The sequence below is a fragment of the Scyliorhinus torazame genome, chromosome 11 (genome assembly GCF_047496885.1).
Source record: "Scyliorhinus torazame isolate Kashiwa2021f chromosome 11, sScyTor2.1, whole genome shotgun sequence".
NCBI lineage: Eukaryota > Metazoa > Chordata > Chondrichthyes > Carcharhiniformes > Scyliorhinidae > Scyliorhinus > Scyliorhinus torazame.
The window spans coordinates 184,441,771-184,463,736 of NC_092717.1; the positions used below are offsets into that span (position 1 = coordinate 184,441,771).

The 21,966-nt window shown below is 48.4% G+C and overlaps 1 protein-coding gene across 3 annotated transcripts in view; it reads left to right on the forward strand.

The window, feature by feature from the left end:
* The window catches only part of LOC140385704 (D-serine dehydratase), a 227,584-nt gene that overhangs the window by 121,478 nt on the left and 84,140 nt on the right, over nucleotides 1-21,966 (forward strand). For all 3 annotated transcript variants that reach the window (XM_072468143.1, XM_072468142.1, XM_072468144.1), the window contains exons 4-5: nucleotides 2,810-2,990; nucleotides 18,422-18,543. In XM_072468143.1, coding sequence (XP_072324244.1) covers nucleotides 2,810-2,990; nucleotides 18,422-18,543 — 303 coding nt within the window. The remainder of the gene's footprint in view (nucleotides 1-2,809; nucleotides 2,991-18,421; nucleotides 18,544-21,966) is intronic.

The window sequence follows — 21,966 nt, forward strand, 5'->3', positions numbered from 1 at the left end:
CCGGGGGTTCCGGTTTCCTCCCACAAGTCCAGAAAGTCATGCTGTTAGGTAATTTGGACATTCTGAATTCTCCACAAGACCATAAGACATAGGAGCAGAATTAGGCCACTCGGCCCATCGAGTCTGCTCCGCCATTCAATCATGGCTGATATTTGCTCATTCCCATTCTCCTGCCTTCTCCCCATAACCCCTGATGCCCTTATTAATTAACCTATCTATCCCTGTCTTAAAGAAACTCAGTGATTTGGCCTCCACAGCCTTCTGCGGCAAAGAGTTCCACAGATTCACCACCCTCTGGCTGAAGAAATTCCTCCTCATCTCTGTTTTAAAGGATCATCCCTTCAGTCTGAGATGGTGTCCTCTGGTTCTAGTTTTTCTAGTTTTGGTTCTAATTCTGGTTCTAGAATTCTCCCTCGGTGTACCCGAACAGGCAGCAGAATGTGGAGCCTTGGGGCTTTTCACAGCAGCTTCATTGCAGTGTTAATGTAAGCCTACTTGTGACAATAAAGATTATTATTCAATATGCGCTTGTTTGATCTACTAAGGCCCTGGGATCTAACCCCTTTGCCTTGAAGACCTCAGGTGAGTGCTGTTTAGTGCTGAGCTCCACAAATGGGGACCAGACGGAATGGCACTGGGGGGTCTCCCAGGGCATCTGGGGCCCCCGGGTAATTGCCCTCTGGGCTGAGTGGCACCTTGGCACTGCCAGCTGGCAGGGGCAGTGCCAAGCTGGCATTGGGCCTGGGTGTGACTTGTCCATGTGGGGTGTGGGTGGGGTCGATGTCCCCTTATAGGTGAGTTGGAAGGGATTTCGGGATGCCATTTAAAAATGGCAACCTGATCTCTTCCTGTACTGAGGTGTTCCGGCGTGCGGAGCTCCTCAGTGCAGGAAATGGGATTAAGTTTGGCCTTGGCGGGGTGTCACCTGCTGAGGCCCCAGATTGCAACAAAGTCCTGATAGATAACGTGGTGTTTCTCGGTGCTGTGAGCACTGGAAAACATCCGGCTAAACAGGCTCATCACAGGACATTGTTGCAATTTGGTTAGATCGCGCCCTTGACCTCCACAATCTTCTGTGGCAGAGAATTCCTCAGGTTCAGCACCTTCTGAGTGAAGAAATTGTTCCTCATCAGTACTACCGCGTATCCTGAGACTGACCCCTTGTAGATTCAGAGCAGTGGTCAAGATACCAGTCATTGGATGCTTTTAAGATCTTAAAGGGGGAAAGGGACGTTGAATCATATACGAACAAGAAAGACTTGCAATGATATAGCACCTTCTCTGACCTCAGAACATCTCAAACTGCTTTACAACCAATTAAATGCTTTTGAAGTGTCACCTGTTGTAATATAGGAAACACTGCTGCCAATGTGAACTCAGAAAATCCCACATTTTTCATTTATGTTGACTGAGGGGTAAATATTGTCCAGGACAGTGGGGAGAACACTCCTGTTCTTTTTTTTAAATTTAGAGTACCCAACTCTCTTTTTCCAATAAAGGGGCAATTTAGCATGGCCAAGCTAACTATCCTGCCCATCTTTAGATTTGTGGGGGTGAGACCCAAGCAGACACGGGAAGAATGTGCCAACTCCACGCGGACAGTGACCCGGGGCTGGGATCGAACCCGGATCCTCGACACTGTGAAGCAGCAGTGCTAACCATTGCCCCGCTCTTCTTAAAATAGTGCAATCTTTCTGGTCCACCTGAGGGAGCAAGCAGAATTTTGGTCAAAAATTTGATTTTAAGTATGCCCCCCACAATCATGCAGCGCTCTCCTTCAGCATCGTGCAAAGCAATAGTTTAAAAGTCATGCTCAACTACGGCGCTGAGGACCTGGGTTCAAATCGCGGCCCCCACAACCCAAAAAGATGTGCAGGGAAGGTGAATTGACCACACTAAATTGCCCCTTAATTAGGAAAAAAAGAATTAGGCACTCTAAATTTATGTTTAAAAGCCTCTGGAGCAGAGGTAGTAGCTGCATCCTTCTGATTTGGAGAGAACAATCCTCTGCAATGGAGACAAGGGTGACTCCAGTCTTATCGGCTTGTGCTAGTGACAAGGATTAGTTTTATGTGTGTGTATATGTGTGTATGTATGTATGTATGTGTGTGTGTATTGTATATGTGTATGTATGTGCGTGTGTATATGTGTGTATGTATGTGTGTATGTATGTGTGTGTATTGTATATGTGTATGTATGTGCGTGTGTATATGTGTGTATGTATGTGTGTATGTATGTGTGTGTATTGTATATGTGTATGTATGTGCATGTGTATATGTGCGTATGTATGTGTGTGTATTGTATATGTGTATGTATGTATGTGTGTATGTATGTATGTGTGTGTATATGTGTGTATGTATGTATGTGTGTGTGTATGTATGTGCGTGTGCATATGTGTGTATGTATGTGCGTGTGTATATGTGTGTATGTATGTATGTGCATATGTATGTGCGTGTGAGTATGTATGTGTATGTGTATATGTGCATGTATGTATGTATGTGCATGTGTATATATGTGTATGTATGTATGTGCATGTGTATGTATGTTTGTGTGTGTGTGTATAAATGGGGCCGGTCTAGCTCAGTGGGCTAGACAGCTCATTTGTAATACAGAACAAGGCCAGCAGCGCAGGTTCAATTCCCATACCGGCTTACCCAAACAGGCACTGGAATGGGGCGACTAGGGGCTTTTCACAGCAACTTCATACTTGTGACAATAAAAGATTAATATTGTGTGTGGTTGTCTGTATGTGTGTGTGTCTGTAGTGCAGCAGCGTGAGATTTTTAATGCACTTTCTTCCTGCCCACAGCTGGGGTGCGACCCGAGAATCCAGCTGCAGTTATACTGGCGAAATCCATCGCAGAGTGCGAGGGTGTGGAGCTAGCGGGGGTGTATGCACATTGTGGGAATTCCTACCATGCGACTGGAGTGCAGGAGATCCAGGCGGTGGCCCAGGAAACCACCACCGCCACACTGGAATTTATGGAGAAGTAGGAGTATTTTGTTTTGAAAATAAGCTAATACTTTTTTCCATTTGGGGTGTCAGAGGAAGGAAAGCAGCAGATAATGTAACTGGTTAATCCAAGGTATCGGCTGTGGCTCAGTTGGCTGAATCTTACCAAAGTCAGAATATCCTGGGCTAAAGCCCCAGAGCCTTGAGAAGAAAATGCAGGCTGGCACTCGAGTGCAATGCTGAGGGAGTGTTGCATTGTCAGATGAGCCATCTTTCAAATATAAAGTGCAAATGTAAATGTAAAATATCCCATGTCACTGTTTCCCACAAGTACAGGGGCTGTTATCCTTGACGCCCTGGTCGTGTTTATGCCTCAGTCAACACCCATAAAATACAGATTCTTTGGCCGTTATCACATTTCTGTTTGTGGGAGCTTGCTGTGCTCAAATTGGCCACTGCATTTCCTTCATTACAACAGGCTACACTTCATTGGCTCTAAAGCAGTTTGGAACATCCTGAATTCGTGACAGGCACTATATTAATGTCAAACTTTGAGTACAAGGCTTTTGTATCAGTGAGCCACTTAAGAGCCGCAGTTGGAATCCACAATCCCGTTAATCCCACTCTATCCCTGAAACAAATCAATCTTGGCATTCCAAGAAAGGATTTTATCCCCCCATGATGCAGCAGACCCTTCCAAACCTCCAGGCTCAGCAAATTGAAAGGGAACAAACCTGCGAATCGGCAACATGAGCGAAAATAGGACTGGGTTTCATGGGTCACATTTGCAGGGCTCAGGGTGACACGTCTTGCAGTGTTTTAGTTTGGACAGTCCTGCATCAACAGCTTCTGTTCACTGGCTGTCTCCCCCCTCCTCTCCTGAAAGCACTGAGTCGTGAGAATTGGCTAGCTTTCCGACCTTATTTCATGTGCAAGTCGAGGCAATGAGCACCAACAGGCAATTGGAGTTCTGGGCAGGCACTCACCTGATTGTTCACCCAGTGTTCCCATGGGCAGATGGAATTAAGGAGGGAGGGGGGAGGTGAAGAAATAGAGATTTTCACTGTCGGAACTTTTTTAAAAATGCCACTCTTTTTTAATAAATTTAAAATGCCCAATTATTTTTTTTTCCTAATTAAGGAGCAATTCAGCGTGGCCAATCCACCTACCCTGCCCATCTTTGGGCTGTGGGGGTGAGACCCAGGCAGACACGGGGAGAATGTGCAGGCTCCACACGGACAGTGACCCGGGGCCGGAGTCGAACCTGGGAGCTCGGCGCCGCGAGGCAGCAGTGCTCACCACTGCACCACCCACTAAAATGCATCTCTTAATATCTTTCCTCATTGACCCCTGCCCCCAAGGACAGAGCTCCAACTCTGCACCCTGGTGAGATTTTTTTTTAAAGGACTCCAGGTAATAACACAGTCTTTGAACTCGACCCCATCAAGCAGCGGGGAGGCGGGGTTGTTTGGGAGACGAGTGGTGATGAAGGTCTGTGAACGTAAGGGAGGCCTGTAGCTCTTCTGCTAGATAATGGCTACTTCCAAAATGTGAATTGTTAAGTGTTTAACAGCCTCTCGTGCCACTTCCTTCTCCCACCCCCTTCCCCCGGGGGTCCTCATGTGCGATCAATTTATAACTGCGTGCAGATACTACAACCTTTAATTACTTTCTGCCTCTGATGTCCAACAAGGATCAGGTTACAAGCTTCAAGCAGGAAGAAAATCATGGACCCAACACTGCTATTATCTACTTTTTGTCTGACTTTACATCGTTAGTAGGATGGAGGGGGGAGCAGAGAGGAAATAGCAAAAAAACCACCTTTCACAAGGAGGCAGATCAGGAAAATTCCAGGGTTATACATCTGGATCATCCTGAGTTACAAGATCACAAGATAATTAAAATGGGAGAGGCAATTTGGCCCATCTGAATATTCATCCAGCGATACCTGATGTGTCAGAAATATTGCATCGTTCAGTTATCAAACTATTCCAGGGTTCCAATATTCGCCCTTGCTGCTCGTTGTTATGTTGGTTATATTTTTATGTTGATCGCTCTGTGCAAAGAAGAATTTTCCTAAAACAGGCTTTTACTAATTTAAACCTGTGGTCCCTTGCCGTACTCTGAAAAATTAATATTCTGGATTTACCTTTTCCATTCCCTCAGCCCTCTTGCGTCCCTCAATGAGATTACCTTTTTCACACCTCCTTTCCAGGCTGTATCGCGCAATTTTCTACAATTAATCCTCATAATTCAGATTGGAATCAAATTTCTGGCTCTTCTGTGCATTATTTCCAACAGTTAAATGTCTCCTTTGCGCTTCGATAACTAGACTGAACACTGTGCTTAAGGTGTGGTCACTGCTGTAGGAAACAAGGGAGTCAATTTCTACACAATGAGGTCCCACAAATAGAAATGTGACATCGCTGAAAAAAACATTTTGTCAAAGCTTCACATCTTGCACTCATCAGGACAATCGTAAGAACACTAATGTCAGGGGAAAGAATAAATCTATTCTGTATGAGAAGAAGGTGCTGATTGGTTGGCAAGTGAACTCTGATTGGTAGAGACATTGCCATGTGGAATGCACTAGTTGATGGTGACTGACAGTTAACTGCCAAGCATTGTTTGAACATTTAGGACATAATTAATCACCTTCCCTTCCCCACTGCCTGATGTCAACACCAAATGCTTGTTGTTTAGAGGGAGAATTTAGAGATGTTAATTGCCTGATTGACTACTGGATGAGTGGTCAGAACTTGGCAGACAAGGGCAGCACGTGGTGCAGTGGTTAGCACTAGGACTATGGTGCTGAGGACTCGGGTTCAAATCCTGGCCCTGCTCACTGTCTGTGTGGAATCTGCACATTCTCCCTGTGTCTGTGTGGGTTTCGCCCCCACAATCCAAAGATGTGCTGGTTAGGCGAATTGGCCACGCTAAATCGCCCCTTAATTGGAGAAAAAAATAATAATTGGGTACTCTAAATTTATTTTTTGAAAAAGAACTTGGAATGCACTGCTTGATAGGGCAGTGGCTACAGATTCTACAGTAGCCTTCAAAAGGAAACTTTAAAACAAATAATTTTATTGAATATTTTTAATGAATACAAAACAATGAAATAAAACAAACCACACCCTCAACAAAACAGGAACACCCCCATCCCCAACAGCCGACAGTGACTAGCTCTTTAAAAAACACAATGCAAGGTCGCCATCTCTTACAAAATACCTCAATTGCGCCCCTTAACGTGTACTTAATTTTCTCAAGATGCAACAAATACCCCAGCCACACTGAGGCATTGGGTGCAGAACAGTCCACCAGCACACGCCTGCGAGCGATCAGCGAGGCGAAGGCTAAGATATCTGCCTCCGCACAGGTCTAACACCCCGAATATGGGTACCAGGGGACTGGGCTCAAATTCCATCTTAAGAATCGGCGACATGGTGTTGGAGAAGGAAACCCCAAATCTCACCAGCTCAGGACATGCCCAAACATAAACTCATGATTCGCCGGGCCCCTCCCACAATACTCACACTTATCTTCCACCCCCTCAAACAACCGACTCATCCTAACCCTAGTTAAGTGCGCCCAGTGTACCACCTTCAACTGTATCAGCCCCAATCTCACACACAATGAAGAAGTGCTCACCTTATGCAAGGCCTCTCACCACACCCCTCATCTAATTCCACCCCAGCTTCTCCTCCCACTTGGCCTTAGTCCCCATTAGGGATGCAGTATCCTCCGCCATTATCCTCCCGTAAATTCCCGAGGTGCTCCCCTCCTTCATCCCTGTGACGACAGAACCCTTTCCAACAACGAGGCTGGTGGCGCTACCAGAAACAATGGGAAGACCTTCCTTGCAAAGTCCCTCATCTGCAGATATCTAAAGTTCTCCGCCTGTGGAAGCCCAAACTTCTCTGATAACTCCTCCGGGCTCGCAAACCACCTCTCCAGAAACAAGTCCCCCCTTGCCTTTCACCTTGTTCCTCCAGCCTCAAAAACTGGCATCCGATCTTGCCGGCTCAAACATGTGCGTATCACAAATCGGCGCCTGCTTCGACCTCCTGCCTAATTTTAAATGCTGCCAGAATTGCTGCCATATTTTCAATGTAGCGACCACCACCGGGTTCCCTGAATATTTCCCTGGAAAGAACAGAAGTGGGATCATCGCCAGTGTCCGCAGCCCCAACCCCTACACAAACCTGATTCCATCCTCACTCAAACTGCCTCCTAATCCCCACACCAGCCCAACACCTTCTCCGCATTTACCGCCCAATAATAGAAGATCAGGCTCGGCAATGCCAGGCCCACAGATTGCTGGTCCCTTTGCAAGACCGTTTGCAACCTTACCCGCCCAAATAAAGGACAAAAATCAGTCTCCTGTAAAAATGATGTGCCCAACCCCCCACCATGCACCAACCCACAGCACTCACCCAAGATGGCACCTGGCCCCACCCATCAGATGGGACAAAGAACAGACCTCAGTCACTGTCAGCAAACTACCTCTCTCCCCATCCCCATCCCCCAAACCCAACTACTTCCTCTTGAAGCAGCTCCTATCTTCACCAACCCCAGCCCCCCACCATTCACGCCTCCTCGGCTCACCAAAATCTGCACAAACAGGATCAGCAGGTCGCAGCTCCTCCCCCGACTACTAGTGAACTGCAGTTTGCCAGCAGGGTAGCGCCCTCCACCACAGACCCCTCACCCAATAATCAACAAAAAACAAACCCAAGGAGCACTCCAGCTTGAAAGGGGGTGTTTTGTCCCCCTCCCCCAATAGCTTCCCAAACATTGTCGAGAAGTACTCCGTCGGCCTCAGGCCCTCCATCCCTCAGGTAGCCCCACTATCAATAAATGTTTTCGAGGTCCTTGACCTTTGCTCTCAGGCCCTTATTACTGTCCTCCACCTTCAATGCCTTGGCGTCCAGAGAATCGAGCAGGTCACTCTGCCTCGACAGTATTGCCTCCATCCCCTTCAACACCTCACCATGCTCCTGCACCATCTCCGACGTCTTTCCAACTGTCTCCTTTATTGGGCCAATGGGTCCTCCACTGACTGCTTAAGACTCCCCAGCATTTCCCTCCCATGCAGCTGTTTGCTGAGCTGCTTCTCGAACTCAGCCGCCATGACCTCTGTCAGCGTGGGCAGCACAGTGGTTAGCACTGCTGCCTCGAGGCGCTGAGGACCCGGGTTCGATCCTGGTCCCGGATCACTGTCCGTGTGGAGTTTGCACATTCTCCCCATGTTTGCGTGGCTCTTAGCTCCAGAACCCAAAGATGAGCAGGGTAGGTGAATTGGCCACACTAAATTGGGGGAAAAAAGAGAATTGGGTACTTTAAATTTATATTTTAAAAAACCCCTGCCACGCATCCATAGTTACTGAAATAGCTCCACCCGGAGAGCTCACCTCCGCCAGTTTTCCCCCACAGCACTCCTCTCTGAACTCAAACCAGCCAGTGGACTAGCACTCGCACCTTTCTTCAATGTATCCCTTCTTTGCTTTTTAGACATCCTTTCGATGCAGCTGTACAAAACTTTGGTAAGGCCACATTTGGAGTACTATGTACAGTTCTGGTCGCCTCATTTTAGGAAGGATGTGGAAGCTTTGGAAAAGGTGCAAAGGAGATTTACCAGGATGTTGCCTGGAATGGAGAGTAGGTCTTACGAGGAAAGGTTGAGGGTGCTAGGCCTTTTCTCATTAGAGCGGAGAAGGATGAGGGGCGACTTGATAGAGGTTTATAAGATGATCACGGGAATAGATAGATTAGACAGAGACTTTTTCCCAGGGTGGAACAAACCATTACAAGGGGACATAAATTTAAGGTGAATGGTGGAAGATATAGGGGGGATATAAGAGGTAGGTTCTTTACCCAGAGAGTAGTGGGGGCATGGAATGCACTGCCTGTGGAAGTAGTTGAGTCGGAAACATTAGGGACCTTCAAGCAGCTATTGGATAGGTACATGGATTACGGTAAAATGATATAGTGTAGATTTATTTGTTCTTAAGGGCAGCACGGTAGCTTTGTGGATAGCACAATTGCTTCACAGCTCCAGGGTCCCAGGTTCGATTCCGGCTTGGGGCACTGTCTGTGCGGAGTCTGCACATCCTCCCCGTGTCTGCGTTGGTTTCCTCCGGGTGCTCCGGTTTCCTCCCACAGTCCAAAGATGTGCAGGTTAGGTGGATTGGCCATGATAAATTGCCCTTAGTGTCCAAAATTGCCCTTGGTGTTGGGTGGAGGTGTTGACTTTGGGTAGGGTGCTCTTTCCAAGAGCTGGTGCAGACTCAATGGGCCGAATGGCCTCCTTCTGCACTGTAAATTCAATGATAATCTATGATTAATCTAGGACAAAGGTTCGGCACAACATCGTGGGCCGAAGGGCCTGGTCTGTGCTGTTTTTCTATGTTCTATGTAACAAATTTTCGATTGGGACAGGTTTCCATGTGAATGCACCTCACAAATCGGGTGAACAAAGCCAAAAACCGAGGACTCTGGCGGGAGCTACCCAATGTGCAACCTCCTCCTACGTCTCGCTACAAGAAGCCCCCTTCAAAAAGGAACTGGATAAATATCTGATGGGGAACCAATTGCAGGAGTGGGGGGGAAGGGATGTGTAACTAACGTGATTGATCTTTGAAAACTGATGTAAACCTGATGGGCCAAATGGCCTCCTTTGGTGCTGTACTTTTCAAAGGGGTAAATGTATGATGGCCCCTGTAAAGGGAAAGGGGTTCACAATGTAGGATTATCCCTCACCTTTCCTTCCAATGAAGGGAGCATGCAAACCTCAAGCTGCATCTTTATTTAAATAATAATAGCATGCAGCCAGTACTAAGTGCCTTAGCAGGCGGTAAACATTTGTCCGAGGCTAGCGCCACTTAAAGCTGCCACGTTGGAGCGGCCATGACTGTAGATGGTAATCAGGAGGTTTCCTTGCCTATATTTCACATTACTGAGAGTAGCTTTTAATTCCAGATCTTATCAATTGAATTTAAATTCCACCATCTGCTATAGTGAGGTTTGAACCCATGCCCCCAGAGTATTAGTCCAGGCCTTTGGATTACTAGGCCAGTGACATTACCACTATGCCATCGCCTTCCACGCCCAGGTACCCCCAGGCCAAATGTGAGTGTGAGCAGGATAAGCATTGTAAGGGTGGGGGTCGAGGGAGGGGTGTTCAGGTGTTTTGGGAGCCATGGACAGGGTAGTGGGTTTAAACAATCCCTCCCTCATTTCCTGATGCTCAGTCATTCGCTCAGGCACAGAGTGTCATTTTTAAAATTAGTTTATGGTACATGGACATCACAGGCGGGGACAGTATTTATTGCCGGTCCCTAATTGCCCTTGAGGGGCAGTTAAGAGTCAGCCACATTGCTGTGGATCTGAAGTCACATGGAGGCCAGACCAGGTAAGGACAGCAGATTTCCTTCCCTTAAGGACATTAGTGAACCAGATGGGTTTTTACGACAATCGACAATGGTTTCACGGTCATCATTAGACTTTCAATTCCAGATTTATATTGAATTCAAATTTCACCATCTGCAGTGGCGGGATTTGAACCTGGGCCCCAGAACATTACTCTTTGTCTCTGGTTTACTAGTCCAGTGACAATACCACTACGCCACCGCCTGATAACGAGGGGTACCCTGGTCAGTCGCTGGCAAACTGGGTGACTTTCCAAAGGCACGGGATTGTCTCACAGCTCCCATTAATCTCTGAGCCACCACTAAATTACGCAGGGATAATAGGAGTTAAGTGGCTCATTGATGAGCCGGATTGACATCCCACTGGTGGCAGCTGGAATCCTGTGTCTGCCCCTCTGCCCTCTGACTTAATTGGAAGACATTTTGCCACCACGGGGGCCACTCCCACGACTCCGTGGGTCTGGTCGTCATGGTTCCCCCTGCAATGGCTGCATTGAATCCAGCCCATTGTAACTGGAACCGAGTGCTGGAATCTTTCTGTGCTTTTACATCAGTGCCTCCCGTGTGAGTCAACAAGTTCAGGTCATGACTTGGAAACTGGGTGGGAAAGAGAAATAGCAATTGTCTGGACCTGGCAGAAGAACTGATTGCGCTGCCCCATTCTGAAAGTTTCCATCTAAATCATTAAAAAGTGAAAATCATCTTGAGTGTACTGGCAGCCTGATTTACAATCTGCCTGTACTGTGCTTTTGTGTCACGTCGTTTGCGTTACAGCATGTCCAAGATGACTTTCACGCCCAGTCTGAGTGCAGTTCTGGTCCCTGGGGGCTGGGAGTGAGAGAATGCAGAACAGTGGGGAGGGGAGTAAATCCTTTAATCATCCATTAACTGATCAATGGTATCCCGTGGAAATGTGCGGACTGTATCGCAATCCTGTGTGAGAAAGCACCAATAAATTTAAACTCAAGAACCTTCTTTCCACCTTGGTGCCATTAGCGCTGTCCACTGCAAGTGTGGCCGTAAATGCTCCCAATCATGCCTTGGGTGTCCCTGATACATCCTTCACGAGATTCAGTTCTGGTATTCTTTTTTTCCAAGACTTGCATTGCATTGCATGGCTCCATTTTATTAGTTTGGCAGCTCAGAAAGTGTTTTGTTTTGTAATTTATTCTGAGTTGGCAGTGAGAGGGGTCTTAGAAGTTGTCTAAATGGTCTGTTTTGTGCAATGGGGGAGGGTTCGGAGCATTGGAACATCAGCACTGTCGTGATTTTCCTTCCTCTCTTCCTTTCCTGAGGTCACGAGCAGTGTTGCACATTGCGCTGCGTCGCTCCCTGTTGATGGGAAATCACAACCGAGTCCGATCTTATGTATCCCTCTGCTTCCCTGATGCACTCACACACGTTCACTTACACAATCAGACACACGTGTTCATCTATACATCACACGCATGCATTTTCAACATACTCACGCATGCACACCTTCACCTACACCCTTATATACACACAACAAACTCACACACATTTACTCACACACACACCTGCATACTCACGAATACTTATTCACCTACACACTCTTCCACACATTCACTCTCACGTGAGTGAAGTAATTTCTCCTCATCTCAGTCCTAAATGATTGGCCCCCTTATTCTGAGTCTGCCTCCCGTGTTTTAGATTCCACAACCAGCGGAAACAATCTCTCAGCATCAAAGAACAAAGTACAAAGAAATGTACAGCACAGGAACAGGCCCTTCGGCCTTCCAAGCCCGTGCTGACCATGCTGCCCGACTAAACTACAATCTTCTACACTTCCTGGGTCCGTATCCCTCTATTCCCATCCTATTCATGTATTTGTCAAGATGCCCCTTAAATGTCACTATCGTCCCTGCTTCCATCACCTCCTCTGGCAGCGAGTCCCAGGCACCCACTACCCTCTGTGTAAAAAACTTGCCTCGTACATCTACTCTAAACCTTTCTCCTCGCATCTTAAACCTATTCCCCCTAGTAATTGACCCCTCTACCCTGGGGAAAAGCCTCTGACCATCCACCCTGGAGTATTTATTTCACAACTTGGTCACCATGTAACCATAATAATAATAATGATAATCGCTTATTGCCACAGGTAGGCTTCAATGAAGTTACTGTGAAGAGCCCCTAGTCGCCACATTCCGGCGCCTGTTCGGGGAGGCCGGTACGGAGGCCGGATCTGAAACATTCATCTCTCTTTGTGTTATTAGTTCTTTTACCTTACTATGGGTGCTTCATGCATTCAAACAAAGAGCTTTTAAATTAATTTTCTTTATAGCTATCCCCTGCATGGGCCTTCCTTGCTGCTACACAATTACTGTTAAGTTTCCTGTCCCTTCCTGCCCCACTCTACTGGTCTTCACCTGCATCGCTACGTTGTTTTGTTACCTCAACTTTTCTGTTTAGATTTCTATATCTCCCTTAACCCACCCCTTTGCCCTTCCCTGTGGTGATATGCCTGTAAGCAATATTGTGGATAGCTGGTGGTGCGACCTCCAACCAGCAGGTGGTGGTACAGATCCACCATGCGGTCTCGAGTCAGTGGTCATGTGACAAGGCACTCAGATCTAAGTACGGGCAGATCCGGTGGTCCTCAGAGAGTTATAAGACGTACATGAGGACAGTGGTGCATAGGGGTTTTTCCAGGGGAGTATGAAGAAGCTCCATGATAGCTTGCTCTGTATCAGATTGTTACCTTATCACGTGTGATTTAATGAAGATCCTGGTTTGGACAAGTCACAAGCAGTTCTGTGGATTCCTTCTAGACATCGAACATCGAACACAACATGGGCAGCACGGTAGCATTGTGGATAGCACAATTGCTTCACAGCTCCAGGGTCCCAGGTTCGATTCCGGCTTGGGTCACTGTCTGTGCGGAGTCTGCACATCCTCCCCGTGGGTGCGTGGGTTTCCTCCGGGTGCTCCGGTTTCCTCCCACAGTCCAAAGATGTGCAGGTGAGGTGGATTGGCCATGATAAATTGCCCTTAGTGTCCAAAATTGCCCTTAGTGTTGGGTGGGGTTACTGGGTTATGGGGATAGGGTGGAGGTGTTAACCTTGGGTAGGGTGCTCTTTCCAAGAGCTGGTGCAGACTCGATGGGCCGAATGGCCTCCTTCTGCACTGTAAATTCTATGATAAAAAAAAACATTCTGAATCCCTCAGTTGGTTTAAAGTCCCATCCACAGCCTCAGTTGTACAATTTGCCAGGACACTGGTCCCAGACAAGTGGAGCCCATCTGACTGGAGCAGCGCTCTCGTTTCTGAGTGTTGGTGCCAGTGCTGCATAAATCAAAATTCTTTCTTCCCACATCAGTCTTTGAGCCATGCGTTTAATTCTCTAATCTGCTTGACCCAATTCCAATTGGCACGTGGCTCAGGTAACAGTCCAGAGACGATTGCCTTTGATTTTCTGCATTTTCATTTGGTCCCTATAACTCGCACGCACACACATACACGCACGCAGTCATGCATACACACACACACACCATGTGCACCTGTATAGGCATGCACATGCAAAAACAAGCATGCATGTGCACACGCACAGACAGAAACACATGCACAAAAACACAGGCACACATGCACACACATGTACATGTAGGTGCATACACACGTACATCGGCATGGGCACACACATACACACGCACACACAAATGCATGCACACATACACACACAAACACACATGCACACACACTGACACATGCACACAGACACACATGCATGCGTGCACATAGGCACCTACTGGTATACACACACACATGCACACAAAATTGCACGCACAACACATACGCAAACATGCATATCCACCTATGCAAGCAAATGTACAGAGACACATGCACACAAACACATACATTTCCAGACAAACACATGGACACAGACATACGCACACATGCGCACAAATAGACACACATGCACATGCACATATAAACACACTCACACAAACACACATGCACACAAACACACACATGCACACAAACAGACACTCAAGACAGGCACATATAAACTCACACACACACAAACACAGATACACAAAAACACATGCACACTAACACACACATGCATACAAACAGACACACATGCACATGCACAAATAAACATACAAACACACACACCATACACACATACCCACAAACACACACACATGCACACACCTACACACACAGTCACACATACACACACATGCACACAAACACACGTGCACACACAGGCAAACACACATTTAATTTTTTTCCAATCAAGGGGCAATTTAGCGTGGCCAATCCACCTAACCTAATCTTCGGGTTGTGGGGGTGAAACCCACGCAGACACGGGGAGAATGTGCAAACTCCACACAGGCAGTGACCCGGGGCCGGGATTGAACCTGGGCCCTTGGCGCTGTGAGGCAGCAATGCTAACCATCGCGCCACCATGCCGCCCCCACACAAACACACATACACACACACAAGCACACATGCACACAAATACATGGTGATTCCTCACCAGCCACTTCATGGGTTCCCAACACCTTTTGTCCCACTCTCCCCTTCCCCCCGCCCACGCATCATGGTGCCCACAGTTGATAATCTGTTCCTCACATCCCTGCTCCCACTCCAGTTCCACGCATGCCAGACTTCATCGCCATCTGAACTGGCAGGACCCCCACCTACACTCTACCCATCTATCTCTTTGCAAGATAAACTCGAGCACAGCCGCGAGTGGGCACAGCCAGCCGGAGTCATACTTGAGCTAAGATGCCTTATGCCCTTTGAGGAAAGAGCCTTTGAGTTGGCCGGTGAGGAGCAGGACCGCACATGTGCAGAGGGCGAAGTGGCGGCAGCAGATAAAAGTGAGAACTCTCATGAAATCGTAGTGCAAGCCTCACGTGAGTAACTTTTCTCCCCTAATTTATCCCCCGTTATGCATTTAATGCCATCTCCTTTCCCTTGCAGGGCAATCAGTAGACCAGTCCAGGCCCTCTGGACACCACTGGCTCAAAAGCTCCAAGGGAGACATCTTGAAGATAAGCAAAGAAGATGCATCACATCTGTCACCTGCAGCCTCCATCAGCACAGATACTCACACCTCGGTGGGATTAAGTAGTAGGCAGACTTCTGGGTCACTCATTGGTAAGCACCTCACACCTGCATTTATCCACAGTAGGTAGAGGCTGGGACGTCCCAGGAATCCGGCACTCGGAGGGATGCCAGAGCCCAGGATACTGCTACACCCCAGGTCGATAACACCTCCCGGGTCCGGTCATCCCAGAGCTGCTGGAACTGGAATGGAAGAAAGGTGAACATCAGGAAGGGATGACAGCATCCCTCTTTGGACTGCAAGGCCGACTGGAAGAGTCCCATCGTCTTTTGACCGTCACTCCAATGCAACAAGACCAACACTGTGAGGGTGGCGGCCGTAATGGAGACCATAGTGCAGGAGGTGCACTCCATGGCAGGAGATGTCTGCCCCATGGCTCAGCTCATGACATTCCATAGCTGTGCGCGTGAGCTCCATGGTGCAGGGCTGCAACAGCATGGTGCAGGCACTGGTGGGTAACCACGAGTGTCTGTACCAGGGGATGGCAGGCCTTCTGGATCTCACTCCAGCTGCCCCTCCATCACAGGGGCTGCCGGGCACCTGAAGGGAAGAGGATCGGCAGGAGCGCATCACAGGGCTTTCCAACCAGGAGACCCTGGAGATGTCCACCCATCTGAAACCCCTCCTTCCTGTGAGTGACACACCTCCAGCCCCTCACACTTACTGAGTCAGCAGTGTGGGAGTACAGCAGACCACAATGATGCGGGACACTCTCTGGGGGCTGAATTGGAGGACTGCCCCGAACAGGTCCAAGCCCCGGAACCACATCGTGGGCAACCCAATTGGCTGCTTGGCCACCACGTGCGCTGCCGCATGAAACTTACCCAAAAATGACTAAGAACTCGATTCAATGAATTGCTTTTAGCCGCGTGTTTCCGGGTGCACACAGGGCCGAGAAATACACGGCTATAGAATGCGACTCACATTGTATAGGGGCCTCAGCGGGGAAGGCACACCCGAGGATGCACAGAGCCTCGTTTTGTGTACTGGGGAGCTCCACTCGCCAGAACATCTCCGTGTTGCAAGAGTTCAGGATACAAATTTTTAATTCCCCCCCCCCACCACTCCCAACCCACACAGGGCACCCTGATCAAGAGCGCACAAAAAATGCCAGCTTCACACCTTGGCAGTACAAAGCAGGCATCCTGGCAGTTCCCATGGGTGGCACTGCCAGGGTGCCCAGGTGGCACCAACCGTGCAAGGGTACCACCCCACAAGTGCAGTTCCATCTGGTCCCCCATTTGTGGGGACCAGTGCTGAACCGCGCTCACCTGAAGTCTCCAAGGCTAAGGAGATGTATCCCAAAGCCTCAGGTACCTCAGATATCTGCACATTAGAGTGAGGCTAGCTGTCTTGCTCTAATATGCAGATTTGCCAGAAAGTGATCCTGCCCATCATGGATGGGATTTACTTTGCAATGTCTCACGAGATCGCGCTGGATCTCTCATGGCGTTGCGAGCCGGGTAGATCACGAGAGCAGAGTCTCCTGGCTTTTATCAGCCATGCTGGGCCGCGGCGAGCGGATTTTCAGGCGCAGCATAGCCATCAAATCACGCCCCAAGTGTCAATTTGCTGCCGGCTTTTTGGGTGAGATCCAGACCTGGATTCACCCACACGTAGTCATATTACTGGAGCTTGGGGTGTTTCTCATCAGTCAAGCCCACACTTAGAAATGATTTCTGCAGTGGGGATCTAAACCACTGGCTAGACCGCCTCCTCAGAGATCGGGGCGCCATTTCCCCCAGCCACGGACAATGCCATCCCCTGCAGACAAGGGCTGCAGCCCTCAATTGGGTGGAAGGCCTGAACCTCCTATTCTAACTCTGGGCAGCAAACACGGAGAGAGTGAGGAGGTGGCTGAGGAGACCGGAGGTGGACTGGGTCCAAATTCAGAAAGCATCCTGGATGGGATGTCTCTCCGAGCGCTGGCCACCACACCACGCCCAGCCTCCCTGCACACACACTCCAGAAGCCCGGTGGTAGTGGCCACACTAAAGACCTGGAACCAGTTCAGGCGCCATTTCAAGCTTGGTGGTATTGTCATGTGAGAGTACCCTTTAAGAAATGGGTGTTTAAGAAATGTACCTTTAAGAAATGGAGCTGCTCATGTTACTGGAGTGATGTCAGAGTGTGAGTGGAGCTGAGCTCCACTTCTGCTTTTTAGTTTCAGTTTGAGAAAACTTGGGTGTGTCTGTTTTTTCAGGGAGCTGAATCTGAAGTTAAAAGTGAGTTGCACTGCTGTTGATCTCTGCCATCAAAAGACTATCTATGGATCATTTCAGTGAACTCAGAATTGTAAAAAGGTCTCAGTATTGAATATAAATCTAATGTGCTCCTGTTTGAAGGTTTGTTAAGTCTTTTGGATGTTAAAAGGACTGCATATAGATTACTTAGTGTTGTATTCTTTGGGGGGTGTATTTAATTTACTGGTTGCAAAGATATTCAGCGTTTGTTTTAAAAAGGTTAACTTGAGTTCATAGAATAAACGTTGTTTTGTTTTAAAAACCACTGGTCCAATGTCTGCTATACCATACCTGTAGAGTAAGCTGTGTGCTCCCCATACCACAATCTATCAAAAGTTGTGGGTCAGGTGAACTCCATGATACACTTTGGGATTCTCTAAACCCTGACCCGTAACAGTATGTCTATAGATGCCCTCATTTGCAACAACCATAGGCGAAACCCATGCAAACACGGGGAGAATGTGCAAACTCCAGACAGACAGTGACCCAGAGCCGGGATCGAACCTGGCTGCTCACTGCGCCACCACGCTGCCCTAAACCAGGGTTTTTAATAACCTTACTGCAACAGAATATAAAATATAATATATGACAATTTCTACATTCATCACAACGCTCAAATACAGCCTGCTGAGAGGTCTGCAGTGTGCTATTAGAAATTTCTGTGCATGTCCTGAAGTTGAATAATGTTAGTGTCCCTTTGCAGGTTAGAGAAAGCAGGTGTGAGATGTCCCCGCTGTAGCATTGGATCAACACCTACTTGCAGTCATCCCATTGCCGACATGGCTCGTCTCAATGAGCTCCACCCTGGAAACTATATCTTCTATGGTGAGAACAATTTGTCTTACAGACCGTATCGTTGTCAGAAACGTATGTCTGCATGGTCGTATCCCCAATCCCAGCCCAGATGAAATAAGCTGGATCAGCAGAGTTTGGGAATCTGATCTGGCCGCTGTGGCTCAGTGTCACAAGGTAGCCAACAATGACCCAATTGGCCATGGAGTGAGGTGAGGGCACACAATCGCGCTGAACAAAAAAGTAAGAGACTGCCTCTTTTGCTTGTTGGGTTTCGTCAGGGTTCAAAATTGTTAGTTCACAAAGCTAAGTACAGATGAAAGGGGCCATTCAGCCCATTTAGATTCTACTCAAACCTAACGTCCACCCTACCACAATATCAAACTGCCTCCCAAAGGTGTGGGTGTCCAGAACCAGGGGCGAAATTCTCCATAATCGGAGTGATGACCGCCGACCGGTGCCAAAAATGGCGCAAATCAGTCCGGCATCGCGTCGCCCCAAAGGTGCGGAATCCTCCGCGGACTGATATCCGCCCCCGCCAACTGGCAGGAAAGGCCTTTGGTGCCCCGCCAGCTGGCACGGAAATGACATTGCCGGGCGGCGCATGCTCGGGAGCATCAGCGGCCGCTCACGGCATCCCAGCGCATGCGCAGTGGACTGGGTCTCTTCCACCTCCGCCATGGTGGAGACCATGGCAAAGGCGGAAGGAAAAGAGTGCCCCCACGGCACAGGCCCTCCCGCGGATCGGTGGGCCCCGATCGCGGGCCAGGCCACCGTGGGGGCACCCCCCGGGGCCAGATCGCCCGCGCCCCCCCAGGACCCCGGAGCCCGCCCGCGCCGCCTTGTCCCGCCGGTAAGAGAGGTGGTTTAATCCACGCCGGCGGGACAGGCATTCCAGCAGCGGGACTTCGGCCCATCCGGGCAGGAGAATCGCCGGGGGGGGGGGCCCGCCAACCGGCGCGGCGCGATTCCCACCCCCGCCGAATCTCCGGTGCCGGAGAATCTGGCATCCGATGGGGGCGGGATTCACGCCAGATTCCGGCGATTCTCTGACCCGGCGGGGGTCGGAGAATCCCGCCCCAGGGGTCACAGCCTGAGGATACGGGGTAGACCATTTAGGACTGAGATGAGGAGAAATTTCTTCACCCAGAGAGTGGTGAGCCTGTGGAATTCATTCCCACAGAAAGCAGTTGAGGCCAAAACATTATGTTTTCCAGAAGCAGTTAGATATAGCACTGAGGGAGAAGGGGATCAAAGGATATTTGGGCGAAGGCAGGATCAGGCTATTGAGTTGGATGATCAACCGTGATCATAATGAATACAGAGCAGGCACAAAGGGCTGAATGGCCTCCTGCTCCTATTTTCAATGTTTCTATGTTTTCTCAATTACTACATTGTATTTTTATCTGCTACCTCACCCAATGTTCTTATTATGGCAGCAAATACAAAAGCCATATTGTATAAAGAAGACAGCAAATGAATCAATAACCAGGCACGGTGATTAGTTTATGTGGATGCTGCTGGTTGAGGGAGAAAACTGCTGCCCTATCTTCAACCTCCCTTTTGCTTCAAAGTCCTCCCAAACTTGTACCTAACTGTCCTGCAACTTAATGTTTCCATATCTCCAATCTGGACTCCAATCACTGCATCAAAACTACCCTAATCAAAATGACAAATAATGTCCTCTGTGATTGTAACTGAGGTGCACTGTTCCTCTTCATTCTTCCCAACATATCCGCGGCCTTTGACACCATAATTCTTCAACGTCCAGCTGATTGCCTTGGTTCCAATCTTAGCAATCCAATCATAGCGAGAGAAGTTCCTGCAATGCTGCCCTTATGCTCCAGATTGTTACCTTTGGAGCCATCCATTTCTGCTAAGCATGATTGTGTGCCCGCACCTTACTCCACGGACTCTCTCTCTTCTTCCTGATCAACATGCTGCCTCTCAGCCACATCACTGGAAGAAATGACACCAGACTCCACGTGTACGCTGATGACACCCAGCTCAACATCTATCTCATTTCGCTCAACCCCTGTACTTGTGCTGTCAGACTGTCTGTTCGGCAGGAGATGGTGGTGGAATGGTAATGTCGCCGAACCAGTAATCCAGAGGCGAATGCTCTGAGTGCATGTGTTCAAATCCCCCCCATGGCGGTTGATAGAATTTGAATTCAATTAATAAAACTAGGAATGGAAAACTCGTCTCAGTAAGGGTGGCCATAAAATTATCATCAATTATTGTTAAAAGCCCATCTGGGGCAGCACGGTGGCACAGTGGTTAGCACTGCTGCCTCCCAGGTTCGATCCCGGCTCTGGGTCACTGTCCGTGTTCTCACTGTGTTTGAGTGGCTTTCGCCCCCACAACTCAAAAGATGTGCAGAGTAGGTGAATTGGACATGCTAAATTGCCCCTTAATTGGAAAAAATGAATTGGGTACTCTAAATTTAATTTTTTTAAAAGCCCATCTGGTTCTGTCATGTTCGTTAGGGAAGGAAATCTGCTATCTTTATCTGGGCTGACCTACATGTGACTTCTGACCCTGGGCAATGTGGTTGACTTTTAATGGTGTGGCAAACCACTCGGTTCAGGAGCGGTTCGGGATGGGCAAGCCTCATCCCATGAAATAATTTTTTAAAAGTGCATATCTAGAATCATAGAATTTCAGTGCAAAAGGAGGCCATTCAGCCCATTCAGCCCATCGAGTCTGCACCGGCCCTACCTAAGCCCACACCTCCACCATATTCCCCTAACCCATAACCCAACCTAACTTTTGGACACTACGGAACAATTTAGCATGACCAATCCACCTAACCTTTGGAGTGTGGGAGGTTAAGCACGCTACAGCCTTCCGGTCTCAACATCGAATTCAACAACTTCAGATGATTAGCTCAACCCCACCTCGACACCTTTGTTTTCATCCCATTTCATCTTAACTGTCTTTCACCATTTCTTTCATTCTTGTCTTTCTTTATATATTTCACCCCCCTATCATATCCCCCCTTTCCTTACCTTTTCTCCCCTTTGCTTCCCCTCCCCCCACATCTACATCTGTCACAGTTTACCCTCTGATGTTAGTTTCTCTGCTGTTTGGCCTTTCAAACCTTTTGTTCTCTCTGGGGACTGCCATTAGTACCCTTTCCCCTTGGTTTCTGTGGCTATTAACACTCTGTTCTCTTGGTTTCTGTGGCTATAACTCATCTTTCATTCTAACCACTGCGCCACCATGCCACCCTAGGCAAGACCCATTTAGCCATTCTCCTTTAGTCACTGACTCACATTGACTCCAAGTCTACACGTGTCTGCATTTTAAAATCTGGTCTCTCCAGCTTCTTGCACCTCCCCACCTCTGTAATCCCCTTCAGCTTTACAAGAATTCTGCATTCCTCCAACTCTGGCCTCCTGTATAGTCCCCCTGCCCCTCCTTTTCCCCATCATTGGTAGGCATTCAACTGCC